We start from the raw sequence: 16671 nt of genomic DNA on the forward strand, positions 1-16671 counted from the left end.
GTTATTTTCTTTTACTAATTTGTGTTTATTTTATTTCTGAAAAATAACCTAAAATTTTGTGCTACAATTATAAAAACTCTTATTGTAACTACATAAGATATAAGTTTTATACTTCTCCAGAACTCAGTAATATTCTTTTACAATGCAGAATAGACACATTTGAGATGCTGAGGCTGAATAGAAAGGAACTGCCAAAGATCTGCAAAAGAAAAAACTGAAAAAGGGAGAAACGTTAGCATATCAGACTGGAAAAGCCTGTGTTACGAAATGGAAAAACAAAAAAGATGCCTCCTTATTGTCAGCTACTCACAATATAGAAATGATAGAACTTGAAAAAGAAATGAAACTAAGAAAATTCCACTAGTGGTCAATGATTATAATAATTCTATAGGTGGTGTTAACAGAGGTGACCAACATAAAGCTATCCTATAATCAAAAAGCAAGGAAAAATATTATTATAAAATATTTATGCACCTGCTGGAACAAATAATATGGAACTCATTTGTTATTTATTCAAAATAAGGGGTTCAAAAAGACATTTGCCATTTATATTAGGTCTAACAGACCAAATAATTGAAAAATACAGGATAGCAAAATGCCAACCAGCAGGTCCATCATCAATGTCTTCACCATTATGTTCAGTGTAGAGATTTTATTGAAACTATACCACCCACAGAAAAAAAGGCCAACATGACAGTGTAAAGTGTGTTGTTCACAGAAAGACAATAATGCAAAAAGAATTCGGAAAGAGACTAGATACTACTGTCCAGTTGTAACACTGCACTGTATATTGAATGTTTTAAAATACACCATACACAGAAAAATTATTGAGTAAATTTGATAAAATTGTTTTTATATTTGCAGTTATCTTATAAAAATTAAAAATGTAATTTTTGGTCATCCTGTATTTAAATAATTGGACTGGTAAGTGTTTAAAAAGATATATGTGAGTTATTTTTAAATGACTTAATTTCAAAAATGCTTCATTTTCATTTGATTGCTCTTCAGCAAGTTTCCTGACTGGATTTTCTCTGTACCTACAATCTTTCCCTAATCTCAGATGTTTAAATTACAATTGCAGAATGTACACTTCTTTTTTTTTTTCTTATTTTTCCCTTTAATAAGGTGGTTACTGATCATCTACTATGACTTAGGTACTGTTTTAGGCATAAAGAACACCAGCTTTGCGCTAGGAGGAAGGCAAATCAGAGTATGATGATTAAGCTGAGAACTGAACATGAGCTCTCAGCTAGTGTTAAGATATTTTTGAGAAAGAACCTTACAAGCAGGAAGAATAGTACATGTAAATGCCATGAGGCAGCATTTTGATATATCATTAATTTTAGACCTTTAACATCACTACTGCCAGAGCCAATGTTCATATTACTGCTGAGAGGATCGTATTTTATTCCTCATAAGAAGGAAATAATATCCCTTACATTCTCTTTATCAGTGTAAACTTTGCAATCTATTCTTTTGAGAGGCAAAGGTAGGCACAAGTCTGTAATTACATTGATGGGGTTAGTTTTTTGAGTTTCTAAATTTAGGGGAAAATTTTCTACTACATTAAAGTAGAACATATCTTAATAATTAAAAAAATGAAAAGTTCAGCTTTCTGTAAAATATAAATAGGGATTAAAAATGAGATTTGAAATAAAGCAAAAGTTATATATGAAACAGATTAGTAATTTTTATTCATTATTAACTAGCTGTTTTAAAACACTAGATACTCCTATAAAATGATATACCCAGAATGTGTTATATAAGGTACTAAAACATAATAATTCAATTTTTAATGTATTTAATAAATTCTTATGTAACGCTAAGAAGACATATGTAACATATGTGGGTCATAATAAAAATGAACAATTTCCACACAAAAACAACATAAGAAATGGAAAATCAACAATACTAAGTACAATCCTTCTTCCAATTCCATTTCCTTGTGTCTTCTATGCAACCATTTTATAGAATGAGTTTACCATTTCCTTCAAATTCTAGAGTTTTATATGAATGTATCTCATGTATTATGCTAGTCCTGCTTTTGAGCTTTAAAAAGAATATGGCAATGTGTTGTCTTCTACGGCTTTATCATGCTTCTGATATAATCATGCTTGTATATTGCATTCCACTATGTAAATATGCCACATTTTCTTTTTTCTTTTTGCTATGGATATATATTTAGATCACTTACAGTTTGTTTTAGAATGATTCTAAGATCTCTCTCCTAAGGAACAACTGTACCAAAAGTTCTCTTAGGGTGTGTTAGTGAGTGCACGTGGGAAAATACAAATTTAACCTCAACATTGGATATGGTTTTCAATGTGGTTGTGCCAATTTATATAGCTATAGGCAGGGTAGCAGTGTGAAGCTATCTTATTATTCTACATTTTCATTAACACATGATATTACCAAGTTTCTTTCTTTCTTTTTTTTTCGGTACCAGGGATTGAACTCAGGTCCTTGCGCTTGTGCACCAGGCAGCGAAACCACTAAGCTAAATCCCCAGCCCCAAGTTTCTTAATTACTGCTAAATTACAGAGTGTAAAATAATCTCATGACAGTATTCTTTACTTACATTTTTCTAATTTCTAAGATTATCTTATTTACCATTAATAACAAAACTACCACTATTTCAGTAAATGTTTGTCATTAATATAGCCTCTTCTATTAAAAAATCTTTTGTGCATTCCATTCCTTGGGTTGTTTATAGTTTTCATTTTGATTCATGAAATCTGTATGATCTCATGAAATATAAATATGTAACTGACTGCATATATTGAAAATACTGCTGTTGTCTAGAACTTATGTTCTCCAACTTCTTCACGACATCTTTTATGAACACTGGTTTTCATCTGTTGTATAGCTAAATTTGTCAAATTTTCCCTTCAGTCTTAGGGCTTTTTAAGGCTCACCCAAGAAATCCTAAAGGTTTTAAAGTTTTGTTTTTCATACAAGTTTTTATGTTATCAGAGGGGATTTTTTTTACATGAAAGGTGTCAGGTCACATATGCACTGGGTGCCAGCTGTACAGCCATCAGTGTTAAAAGGCTATTCCCACTTACTGCAGTGGCACTCTTGTACTCTAGTTTTAGGGCCCCCACATGGTCTGCCATCACATGCAAATTCATATCTGATACAAAATGCTTAGGGAATAGCAATTCAATATTGGTAATTGAAATAATTTAAGGAAAGATAACTTAATACCTTTAGGTTTCTGTTTTGAACACTGAAAGAATTATTTTATGATAAAATAGTTGGACTTAATAAGATATGTCGACCAACTAAGTCCTTTATAAAGTCTTATACTAGTAAGTTAGTAAGACTAGTAAGTTTAGATATAATATTGACACATACTGTATGGCATTATTTTACATAGCAAACTGTACCCCAGATAACTGAATTGTAGGTAGTTTCTATATTATATAACAGCAAATTAATAAAGTAGAGACTTTCTTGGGAGCTACAGAAGCAGGATAAAAAATTAAGTTTTGGAAATTTCTTTCTCTGAAGAGTCATTCCTTGTTATAATACTGGTTGACCAACTAAAGGCCCATGAATATAAAAATTAGTAGAAGTTATTTTTAAGCTAAACTTGATTTTTCTTAATAATAATGATGGTATAACTCTTTAACATTTACTTTTCCATAATGAGCGAAAAGAGTTTTGAAACCTCTATTTATGAAATAATCTTCCTATGTCATGAATACATATGCTTGCTTATTCTGTAGTTTATATTCTTCTTTAAGGTTCTTACTAACTTTGACTTTTCTTATACAATCTTTCAGTCTCTATCAATCTTCTCTCTTTCACACAACTTGCTTTTATTAAGAAATGTCCTTCTTTGAAATTCCAAGGCGGTATGTATATACTCTGTTATCTGGAATATTCATCTTTTTTTGTTTATTTGTTTTGTTTTGAGACAGGGTCTCACTGTGTAGTTGAGGCTGGCCTTGAACTCACTATGTAGCCCAGGGTGGCCTCAAACTCACTGAGATCCTCTTGCCTCAGCCTCCTGAGTGCTGGGATTACAGATGTGTATCAACCACACCTGGTTGAATATTCATATTTGCAACAATCTTTTTTACTAATGATTTTATTTAGGACCAAGTTCAAGGTTTTTTTCTGAAATAATAATTTTCTATTACATTTTTCTTCAAACATAAATATACAATTTAAATTCCTTTAAGGGTGAGTAAATGTAAATAAAGTGATATACTTTGGCAGAGTCTCAGTTACTTAATTCATAAAGTTGGGCAATATTATATACTTCAGTAGTGAGCTGTGGGAATCAAATTTATTATCATAGTTTCCATGACAGTTTTCATAAATTTGAAATATAACTAGTAATTCAAGACAATAACACACTTTAAAGAAACTTTATCTAGTGCATAAACTTACATGTACAATGGAAATAAATGCTTCAGATACACTACGCTCTTCTGAAATATAGTTGAAAGCTCTCCAAAGAGCAACCCCAGCATCATTTCTTCCATCAACTTCATCATCCGCATTAAGAATGAACACAAAGCCAATTCTAGAAAAAGAAGATGAATAACAAATGTCACAACTACCTCTTGAACCACAATATTAGACTAGAGGGAATATATTAGTAGATAGGGAAAAGGGAATATTACTGAGAAATTTGTAATGCCTATTCATCAAAATTCTCATAGATATTGGAGTCTAACAAAATGTAAAACAACTCTCAAGTGGTGACATTATCAAATGACCATGTTTTTCTGGAAAAATGGAGTAAGTGTACTCTTCATATAATCATCCAGAGATGTGTTCTGAAATGAGTTTCCAGCAAGCAACAAGGCATACAAGATTGTCAGGAAGCTTTGATTAACACCGCCTATCATAAGGTATATTATACTTTACAATACAGGCTAAGTTTTGCCAGGCATGAGAGTGAACTGTTTCTTTGAATACCACATTAACACTCTGTGTAACACAATATAAACATCATTGGATTTCCTTCCAGTGACAGTTTAATAATACAAATTTATAATTACCTGAGAGGAAAATTATGAAAATAGAAAAGTTCAGCAACTTGTATAAAATTCAAGGTATATTCTTGAGTGGGATCAATAAACAGAACCTAGAAGAAACGAAATACCTAATCACTAAAGTTAGAATTTTCATGAGATTTTAAATTTAGTTTATTTTCTGTAATTTAAAGTACAAAATTGAAGGTATAATTTTAAAAGAAATTTCTAGCAATTCTAAAGAATTTTGAGGAATATATAAGAATTTCACAATTTATTAAGTATTTCTAAAAGCTGCATATCCAAATACAGCTACACATAAAATTTAATATGACATTACTTATCTTCTTTTCAGAAGCATTTACACAAAATGAAAAAATATATTTCAAACATTCCTTGCCTTTTCTGAAGCGTATTTTTTTTTTTTTTGGTACCGGAGATCAAACTCGGGCCCTTGCGCTTGTGCAGCAGGCGGCAAAACCACTGAGCTAAATCCCCGGCCCTTCCTTGCCTTTTCTATGAAAAAAATTTTAGTTAGAAATTATATTTTTTAGGGCTGGGGATTTAGCTCAGGGGTTCCGGCACCTGCCTTGCAAGCGCAAGGTCCGGAGTTTGATCCCCGGTACCAAAAATAAAAATAAAAATAAAAGAAATTATATTTTTTAATTTGTGGATGTTTCCATTTAACATTTCTGAACTACGGTTGACAAATAATTGAACTGGTGGAAATCAAAACTGTACAAGGCAGCACTAATCCCTTAAAACTAAATTTTGACCAAAACTACAGTTTTAACCTAACTGCTCAAGATTTTTAGAGGAAATAAGATAATTCACTCCTGATATAAAAAACAAAAAATAAAGCCTCAGGTATTTTCTCTACATTTCAAAGTTTCAAGTAAGTTTCAGTATTTAATATTACAGTAATAAACATATATGCTAGCATGAAAAAGTGGTATTTATGTATTTTTCCTTTAAATAAACTAAAATTTAATCATTTCTTTATAATATAAAGCAAAAATTCTAACATACTTTCTTTTGAGAAAACATAATATTGATATTATAAAATTACGTGAGGACTGAACAATGAGGAGCAGATTTTTAACAGTCATACATACACACACCAATTTTTTTTCCAGATAGGGTCTCATAATGCAGTCTAGCCTTGAACCCAGGATACTTTCAAACTCACTACCTTCCTACTTCAGCCTGCAAATACTAGGATTACAGGTGTGAGTCACCATGCACAGCCATATTGCTAGTGTTTGATATCATTCAACCATGATACTTTAAGCCAGCTGCATCACTAATACTTTTTTTTTTTGTATTAAATTCTTTTATTGGTACATTGCAGGTAAACAATACAATTACATTTCTCATTGGGAAGTGTACCTTTATATAATGCATCTTGTTTCTTATTTTTTCCCCATTCCTAGCCCTCCCTTCACGCCCTCTACCCTTCCCTATTAACAAAAACTTTATTTCCATTTTTTCCATTTCTCAGCATTTTTTCCTTTCCCTTCTTTCCTTTCCCCTGCCCCTCCCACTACCCCTAACTCTTTGGACCTTTTCTTCCTATTTTACATTATCGATTATTCATTCTAATCATTGGTACATTTTACGTATACAATATAATGACATTCACCATTGGAAATTTGCACCTTTATATAGTCTCTCTTGGTTCTTATTTTTCACCCTTGCCCAGCCCTCCCTTCAACCCCTCCAGTCCTCCCTATTTACAAAGATTTTGTTCCTATTTTTCCATTTTCTCATATTAATCCCATTCCCTTCTATCCTTTCCCCTAGCCCTCCCACTTCCTTCCCCTTTGCCCCTTTTCTTCCTATTTCACATGACCTATTATACATTTAGTCCTTATTTACACTTTCAGTTTCTCACACCAGAGAAACTCTTCGGTATTTACACATGTGTCTGTCCTATTTATTTCACTTAAGAGTATTGCCTCAATGTGCATCCACTTAGCTATAAATGTCTCTAATTTCTCATTTTTTATGGCTGAGTAGTACTCCATTTTATAAAAAAAACACATTTTCTTTATCCAGTCTCCACTTGATGGGCATTTGGGCTGTTTCCAAGTTTTAGCTATCACAAACTGTGCTGCTATGAACATGGGTGCACATATATCACTGTAGTATGATTCTTTTAATTCTTTGGGGAAGATCCCCAGCAGTGGAATAGCGGGGTCAAATGGGACTTCCAGTCCTAGTTCTTTGAGGTATCTCCATACTGATTTCCACAGTGCTTGCACCAGTCTACACTCCCACCAGCAGTGGAGCAGGGTTCCTCTTTCCCCACAGCCCTGCCAGCATGTTATTGGTTGATTTCATGATAGCAGCCATTCTTTCTGGAGTGAAGTGGAATCTCAGCATTGTTTTCATTTGCATCTCTCGAATGACCAGTGACGTTTAACATTTTTTTCATGTATTTATATGTTATTTCTACTTCTTTGTCTGAGAAATGTCTGTTCATTTCAGAGGCCCATTTTTGGATTGGGTCTTTAAATTTGGGAGGTCTGATCTTTTGAAGTTCTTTATAGATTCGAGATAGTAGACTTTTGTCTGAGGAAGAGCAGGTGAAGATTGTTTCCCACATTGTGGGTTGTCTCTTCACACTGCTGGTGGTTTCTCTTGCTGTGCAGAAGCCTTTCAATAAGAAGAGATCCCATTTGTTGATTGTTTGTGCTAGTTCACAGGCAACTGAGGTTTTGTTCATAAAATCTTTTCCTACACGGATGTCTTCAAGGGTTCTACCTAACCTCTGTTCCAACTGGTTCAGAGTTTCTATTTTAATATTTAGATCTTTAATCCATTTTGATTTTAGTTTAGTGCATGGTGAGAGATATAGGTCTAGTTTTAATCTTTGGCAAGTTGAAGGCCAATTTTTCCAGCACCATTTATTAAAGAGGCTATCTTTCCTCCAATGAGGGTGTTTGGCTCCTTTATCGAAGATGAGATGGCTGAGTGTGTCTGGAGTTGTTTCTGCATCTTCTAATCTGTTCCACTGGTCCTCAGGTCTGTTTCTTTGCCAGTACCATGCTGTTTTTATCACAGTAGCTTTGAAGTATAGTTGCAGGTTGGGGATTGTGATACCTCCTGCCATATCTCTGTTACCTAGAATTGCTTTTGCTATTCTGGGTCTCTTCTTGCTCCAAATGAATTTTTGGATTGTTTTCTCGAGGTCTATGAAGTATGCTGCTGGGATTTCAATTGGAATTGCATTAAATCTATATAGCAGTTTTGGAAGTATGGCCATTTTCACTATATTAATCCTTCCTACCCAGAAGCAGGGGATGTCTGTCCATTTTCTGATATCATCTTCAATCTCTCTTTTCAGACTGCCATAGTTTTCAGAGAAGAGGTCTTTGATTTCTTTCATTAGGATGATTCCTAGGTATTTCAGTTTTTTGGATGCTATTGTGAAAGGAATTATTTGCCCTATTTCTCTCTCAGTGAGTCTGTCATTGGTGTAGAGGAAAGCTATTGATTTTTGCGTGTTGACCTTGTAACCAGCTACTTGACTGAATTTGGTTATGAAGTCTAGAAGTCTTTTGGTGGAGTTCTTGGGGTCTTCTATATAGAGTATCATATCATCTGCAAATAATGACAATTTGACTTCGTCATTACCTATCTTTATTCCTTTTATTTCTTTCTCTTGTCTAATTGCCGTGGCTAATGTTTCCAGAACTATATTGAACAAGAGTGGTGATAGTGGACATCCTTGTCTTGTTCCTGATTTTAGTGTGAAAGATTTCAGTTTTTGACCATTTAGTATGATATTGGCTGTTGGTTTTTCATAGATGGCTTCTATCAGTTTGAGATAGAGGCCATCTATTCCAATTCTTTGTAGGGTTTTTATCATAAATGCATGTTGGATTTTGTCAAATGCTTTTTCTGCGTCTATGGAGATAATCATATGGCTTTTGACTTTGGCTCTACTGATACAGTGCATTACATTAATTGATTTTCGTATAGTGAACCATCCCTGCATCCCTGGGATGAATTCCACTTCATCAGGGTGTAGGAGCTTCTTGATGATCTTCTGCATTCTGTTTGCCAATATCTTATTAAGGATTTTTGCATCTATATTCATTAGTGAGATTGGCCTATAGTTCTCTTTTTCACTGGGGTCTTTCTCTGTTTTGGGGATCAAGGTGATGCTTGCTTCCAGGAATGAATTTGGGAGTATTGCTTCCCTTTCAATTTCATTGAAGAGTTGAAACAGTAGTGGCAGCAGTTCCTCTCTAAATGTCTTGTAGAATTCAGCAGTGAAGCCATCAGGGCCCGGGCTTTTCTGAGTTGCTAAGTTTTTCATTACATTTTCAATTTCGTTGGTTGATATTGGGTTGTTCAGAATTTTTAGGTCTTCTTCGTTCAACTTTGGTAATTCATATGTATCTAGGAATCTGTCCACTTCTGTGTTGTCCATCTTATTGGCGTATAGGTTCTGGAAGTAGGTATTGATGATCCTCTGGATTTCTGCTGGCTCTGTTGTAATTCCACCTTTTTCATTCCTAATTGCATGGATTTGGGTCTTTTCTTTCCTTTTTCTGACAAGGTTGGCTAAAGGTTTGTCAATTTTGTTGATTCTTTCGAAGAACCAACTCTTGGCTTCACTGATTTTTTTGTATCATTCTCTTAGTCTCCATTGCATTGATTTCTCCTCTGATCTTTATAATCTCCTCCCTTGTATGAGCTTTGGGGTTGTCCTGCTCTTCTTTTTCTAGAAGCTTGAGGTTCAGCATCAGGTTGTTTAATTGGGCTCGTTCTGTTTTCCTAATATGTGCATTCACTGCTATGAATTTCCCTCGTAAGACTGCTTTCATTGTGTCCCATAGATTCCGATATGTTTTACTGTCATTGTCATTTAACTGAAGGAACTGTCTGATTTCTTCTTTAATTTCCTCTGTGACCCATTGGTTATTCAGAAGTGTGTTGTTCAATTTCCACGTGTTTATGAAATTTTTTGAGTTTCTTTTGCTATGGATCTCCAATTTCATTGCACTATGGTCTGATAATATACAGGGGATAACTTCAATTCCTTTGCACTTACTTAAACATGTTCTGTGTGTGAGTATGTGGTCTATTTTGGAGAATGACCCATGTGCAGCTGAGAAGAATCCGTATTTTGATTTTGTGGGGTGGAAGACTCTGTAAACATCTGTTAAGTTCATTTGTTCAAGAGTTCGTTTGAGTTCTAGTATTTCATTACTTATTTTCAGTCTAGTTGATCTATTTGTGACAGTGGGGTTTTGAGGTCCCCCACTACAATTGTATTAGTGCATATATAACTTTTCATGTCCGTTAGTATTTGTTTTATATAGTTGGGTGCACTAGTGTTTGGTGCATAGATATTTATGATTGTCATCTCTTCCTCTTGGATTCTTCCCTTTACAAGGATGTAGTGTCCTTCTTCATCTCTCTTAATCAGTGTTGGTTTGAAATCTACTTGATCTGCCAAGAGGATAGCTACTCCTGCTTTTTTTCGGGTTTCTGTTGCACGGAGCATTGTTTTCCACCCTTTAACTTTCAGTCTGTGAGATTCCTTTTGAATTAAGTGTGTTTCTTGTATGCAGCATATTGTTGGATTTTGCTTCTTGACCCATTCTGCCAGTCTATTTCTTTTGATTGGTGAATTGAGACCATTAACATTGATGGTTATAAGTGAAATGTATTGACTTGTCATTGCCATGACTTTTTCTTTTTGTTGGGTTCTCCCCCTTTCCATTTAATTTCTTGTCATGCCAGATGGGTTCATTCTGCTTTGCTTCCTGGGGTTGTGATCCTCAATGTCTGTTCCTAGGATATTGTGTAAAATTCTTTGGAGTGCTCGTTTGGTATTCACAAAGTTCCTAAGGTGCTCTCGGTCATGAAAGTATTTTATTTCTCCATCCATTTTGAAAGATAGTTTTGCAGGGTACATCAATCTGGGTTGGAGGCTGTTTTCTTTTAGGGCTTGGAATATGTCACTTCAAGCTCTCTTCTTGCCTTGATGGTTTGTGTTGAGAAGTCTGCTGTGATTCTGATGGGCTTTCCTTTGTATGTGATTTGTTTCTTTTCTCTGACTGCCTGGAGAACTTTGTTCTTCTGTTGTGTTTCTGGAATCTTAACAATTATATGCCTATGTGTAGATTTTTTTTTGATCAAGGTTATTTGGAGTCCTATATGCCTCACTTATTTGTATGTCAAGCTCTTTTCCTCTGCTTGGGAAGTTTTCTGCCATTATTTCTGTGAAGAGATTTTTTATGTCATCTCCACTCTCTCCTGTTTCTTCATTGAGCCCAATCAGTCTTATGTTATTCTTTTTTGCATCATCTAGCAGCTGCTGGACTGATTTCTCATGTTCCCTTATAATTTTGAAGCAATTTTTCTTTTCCTGGTCACTAATTGCAATCTTATCTTCTCTATCTGAAATTCTGTCCTCACATTGGCTCATTCTGCTGTGTAGACTTTCAGTGGAGTTTTTCATGTCCTGGAAATCTATTTGCATCTGTTTTATGGATTCCATTTGTTTCTTATGTTGGGATTCCAGCATGTTCCTCAGCTCCTCTCTAGATTTATTAATCATGTCTTGCACTAGGGGCACAATTTCTCCTGTTTTCTGAGAAATTATTTCTGATTTCATTTTTTCCAGATCCTCTTTTGTTGCCAGTTCAGTGGGTCCAGGTGGTTGAGTATCAGAGTGTTCCATCTCATTTCCCTTTGGGGTTGCTGTAGGTGATCTGGAAGTCTGGTTTTGAGACGTATTTATGTGTTTTCTCATTTCGACTGGGGCGGGGGGGCTGTTAGCACCTGCACGGATTACTTCCTCTGAGCTGGGTGAGGTGGGACAGGGGCCGGGAGCAGCGGTAGGGATGGTGACCCAAAAGCCCCTTCCTGTGGGCTGGGAGCAGCTGGAGGGATGGTGGCCGGGAAACCCCTTCCTCTGGACCAGAAGCAGTGGGATGGTGGCTCAGAAGGCCCTCCCTCTGGGCCGGGAGCAGTGGGAGGGATGGTGGCCTGGAAGACCCTTCCTCTGGGCCAGGAGCAGCGGGACAGAAGGTGGCCCAAAAGCCCTTTCCTCTGGGCTGGGAGCAGCGGGAGGGATGGTGACCAGGAAGCCCCTTCCTCTGGACTAGGAGCAGTGGGATGACGGCTCAGAAGCCCCTACGTCTGGGCAGGGAACAGTGGGACTCAGTACCTTGGTCTGGTGGTCTGGTGTCCTCTGCGTCTTTGTAGTGTGGAATCAGGTGGCTGCCTGTCTGCAGCGGGGTGATTCGGTGTCTTCCGTGTGACTCAGGACCTTGGTAGGGCGTGCACAGACCTGCCTGTCTGCAGCGGGCTGATTCAGCGTGTTCTGTGGGACTCAGGACCTCGGTAGGGCATGGGCAGACCTGCCTGTCTGCAGAGGGCTGATTCAGCGTGTTCTGTGGGACTCAGGACCTAGGTAGGGCATGGGCAGACCTGCCTGTCTGCAGCGGGGCGATTCGGCGTCTCATCACTAATACTTCTTTACAGTTTAGATGCCTACTTACCAAAAGGGTAACCCAAAAATAATGTTTTCTTTACAAAAGAGGAATAATACACCGGACTACATAGCAAGACCTTGTCTCAAACAACCAAATAAAAAAATAAAATAAATACATAAACCAGCCTCCCCCCGAAAAAGAGGAATAATACTCAAAATATAACACTCACCAAATTATGAAAATTACGTTTTATCACAGATATACTTCCAGGGAATACTGGCTTCAGAAGCTCGTGGCAACTTGCAGGCCATGTAGCATACAAATGGTCACTTTCTAGGTCATTAATCCACTAGAAAAGAATCCAGAAATCTGTGAAAGCTGTATTAAAATAACTAATTTTCAAAGCCATATTTTCACCATATCAAACAATAAGTGAAAACACACAGGTTCTCTATATTTCTGATTAAATTTAAATGTAAATGTCATAATTTAAAGCCTTTCACATTAAAGCATTCCTTGAAAACAACTAATTCCTTTCACTAGTTATGTTTGTTTTTCCATCTCACAAAATAAAATTATACAAGTTATTCTCCATAAACTGCTTAAGTGAGCCTACTTTTCTTTCTTTTTTTTTTTTTTTGTACCAGGGATCAAACTCGGGACCTTGCTCTTGCAAGGTAGGTGCCGGAACCACTGAGCTAAATCCCTGGCCCAGTGAGGCTACTTTTAATCTCTCTTTTTTTCCATTACAGAGAAGTGAAGCTAGGGCTTCATGCAGTGGTAGACAAGTGCTTTACCACTGAGCTACACTCCCAGTCCTTTACAAAAAATATATTTTTTCTGGCTGCCCTTGAACTTGCAATCATTCTGCCTTACCTCCCAAGTAGCTCGAATATTTCTTAATTTTAGCAGTAAACAAGGGCCTCTACATCCCTTCTTTTTTTTTTTTTTTTTTGGTATCAGGGATCGAACTCGGGTCCTTGTACTTGCACAGCAGGCAGCGAAACCATTGAGCTAAATCCCTAGCCCTCTACATCCCTTCTTAAAGGCTTGGACATAAAGAAAGTAAAATGTCTTATAAAAGTTAAATTGTAAAATCAACACTTTTAATCAAAACAGAGCAGATAGACTAACCTTCCTTCATGAAACAACTATAAAAGCTGAAGGAAATATATAAACCATTATGGGGCATGAAGTCGGGCAGCAACCAACAACACAGAATTGAGGAATTGTAATGTGGGAAGCATTAAGAGGCAAGTTTCAACCTCATCTCAATTTTGTCCTGTGGGTACTTGGAAAATTACAGCCTGAAGAAATGGAATTCACACAGAAAATGACAGCCATATTGAGCTGGAAAGCAGAAGTCAAGGTTAAGGCCTTCAAAATGCTGGGATATGGGGGAGGGAGGATCCAGAAAAGAAGGAAACTATAGCAAAGATACCAGAAACATCTCTATACAAATTCCCCTAAGGGCCTTTGCTGACCTTAGACACAATAAATGGCTTCAAAAAAGCCAGGATCAAAGAGAAGATTAGATATTCAAGCACCAGCCATAACGTGGTACTGAGAAGGCAGAGGCCAGAGTTCAAAATGGAGTTCATGTGCTAAACAGCATAGATTTTCATTTGAGACTCACTTGGGCCAAGATCCTAGGTGTATGTACAAAAAACAAGTCCATACACAAAGTATAATAACAAGCTTCAACAGAAACAAGAGAGCACCTGGTACTCAGGCTGCTAGAACAACTCTTAGCAATCTTTGCTTCTACAGCTTTTTGTCAATTTCTGATTTATGAAAAACTGGCATGCAAAAAGGAAAGAAAGAAAAGGACAAATACTGGAATCCAGGAGAAAAGAAAAATGGAAGGGGGGAGGGACGGACTCAAAGATGACTTAGGCAAGGACATTAGAATGACTACTAGTAATACATATACTGTTGTATCATGTACACACCTGACACACATCTTATCTATCTATACATTGTTTTGTGTTTCTGAGGTAAGGCCTCCCTGTGTTGCCTGGGCTAGTCCCAAACTCCTGGGCTCAGATGATTTTCTGCTTCTGCCTCTCAAGTTGCTAGGACTACAGATGCGCACCACATCTGGTTTGATTACTAAGTTTTAAATTTTTTAAAAAGAGCACAAATAGACGGACAATTTTAACAGAATTAAAATCTATTAAAAGAAGAACCACAGTTTAGAATTCACCCCCCCCACCAAATAAAAAGTAATAAGCAAAAAATGTTTATAGTTAAGAATTTTAAGAGCTTACTGGGTGGATTTAACTTCAGACTGAACACAAAAAAACAGATTAGCAAATTGGACGACAAATCAATAGCACCTACACTAACTAAAGTACAGTGCACAGAAAAAGAAATAATGGACAAACCAACAAAGTGTGAGTACATAAAGTGTATCTCTAACTACTTTGGAGAATTAGTGAGACAATACTGAAAAAGTCACTAAGCCCAGAGAGACAGAACTGCCCATTTCTTTGATCTTGAGATATACAGAAGCAGTAACAATAACTGGAAGAGTGGCCTCACAAAACTGCATGAAGGACTGGCATTGATTCTATTAGTTCTGTGGGTTATAACCCTGTAGTTACATGGGTGGAACCCTCATGTTAAGGGAAATGTCAGGCACAGAAAGACAAATACTGCATGTCACCACTCATATGTGGAACATAAAAAGTTAATGCTGTAAAATTAAAGTAGAATGTGGACACTAAAGGCTAGAAAGGATAGGATAAAGGTTGGATAACAGGTACTAAAATACAAGTAGGAGAAATAAAGTCAAATGTTCTACTGAATATCAGGGTAATTACAGTTGATAACAATTTATTATAGAAGGAGTTAGGAGAGAGGCATTCAAAGTCTCTCAATACAAAGAAATTATTTAAGAGAATGAAATATTAATTATCCTGATTTGACCATTATACATTGTATATATGTATCCAATTAATACACGATAGCCCATAAATATGTATAATTATGTCAATTATAACAAAATAAATGAAAAATCATAGAGTAAATCTAAAATTATAACTGTGACAAGCACACAAAGGGATTGATAGTTTGGTCATATAATACATCTGTATAGGTACATATCAGTATGTGTTAGAACAACATAATATATACACAAATGTGTCTCTGTGTATGGAAAGGTTAACTTAGCAGGCCTGGGGTATACATATTTTGCACACTCCCAAGATGGGCCTGTTTTCTTGTCTCTTGTCTGGCTTCTGGGAATTGAGCTCTTAGAATGTTCTGAATGGTAGGAGTGCTTTGCAAACAGGGCTTTGAGCCATGCTGCAAAAGTTGCAGCAAGTTGTCTAGAGGTTATGAGTAGGATTTATAATGAGTACCTGTTTTTTCTCTGAGAGTCCAAACTTCAGTGGCTTAGGAAAGGTGCATAGCAGGTATGCTTGTGTGACAGACCCTCTTTGGCAACTCAAGTGAGCATTCTAGGTAAGAATATTGTTATGGATTGAATTAAACATGTTGTATAGGATTTCTTGAGAGAGAACTCTTGGAAGCTTGCCCTGGTTTCCTCCAGACTTTTGCTGATTGTTTTGTATATTCCTTTTGCTCTAATAAACCATATCCATGAGTATAAAACCTTCTGGGCCTTTTGAGTCCTTTCACTGAACATGAGAGTGGTTTATTTTAAAAAAAATCATGTCAGAAATCATGTTAAGAAAGATCTCTCTCAGGTAGGGTTGTTTGAACTCAACTCTGAAAAAGGAGTAGGAAGTAATGAGAAAGAGAAAGGAGAAAGCATTTTCCAATATGAGAAAGGAAAGTCAGTGAAGATTATCTCACAGTCTTACGAACTGAAAAGTAGGAATAGACAGTTTAGAGCCCACAGATCATATTAGAGACCACTTTAGTGCCTAAGCAAGGGAGGGAGATGTGATCAGATTTCAAAAGAATTCACTCAGGCTGTACCACAGACCAGAATGTTAGGAGGCTGATGTAAGTTATCTAGGTAAGGGCTGGGGATTTAGCTCAGTGGTTCCACCTGCCTTGTAAGTGGAAGGACTTGAGTTTGATTCCCGGTACAAAAAGAAAAAGTTATCTAGGTAAGATCTTCTTCACATGGAGGTGGTATTCTTACTCTATTTAGTGTTTTACTGTTGCTGTTTTTCAAGTGATTATTTTGTTGTTGCTCTGGTTTAGTTTTTAACTTTAAAGCTAGAAATGTTACTGAATGAGAATGA

The 16671-nt window shown here is 36.2% G+C and overlaps 1 protein-coding gene across 10 annotated transcripts in view; it reads right to left on the minus strand.

The window, feature by feature from the left end:
• Uggt2 (UDP-glucose glycoprotein glucosyltransferase 2) overlaps nucleotides 1-16671 on the minus strand; it is a 180076-nt gene that overhangs the window by 91641 nt on the left and 71764 nt on the right. For all 10 annotated transcript variants that reach the window (XR_015443736.1, XR_015443735.1, XR_015443734.1 and 7 more), the window contains 3 exons: nucleotides 12681-12800; nucleotides 5019-5104; nucleotides 4402-4537 (listed from right to left, as the gene is read on the minus strand). Coding sequence is in view for 3 of the 10 variants with exons in the window: in XM_087193034.1 (XP_087049160.1) it covers nucleotides 4402-4537; nucleotides 5019-5104; nucleotides 12681-12800 (342 nt within the window). In the remaining 7 variants the exon portion in view is untranslated. The remainder of the gene's footprint in view (nucleotides 1-4401; nucleotides 4538-5018; nucleotides 5105-12680; nucleotides 12801-16671) is intronic.

The sequence above is a fragment of the Heterocephalus glaber genome, unplaced genomic scaffold, assembly GCF_053883595.1.
Source record: "Heterocephalus glaber isolate CG9 unplaced genomic scaffold, H.glaber_assembly_v1.0 deba00001577, whole genome shotgun sequence".
Lineage (NCBI taxonomy): Eukaryota > Metazoa > Chordata > Mammalia > Rodentia > Bathyergidae > Heterocephalus > Heterocephalus glaber.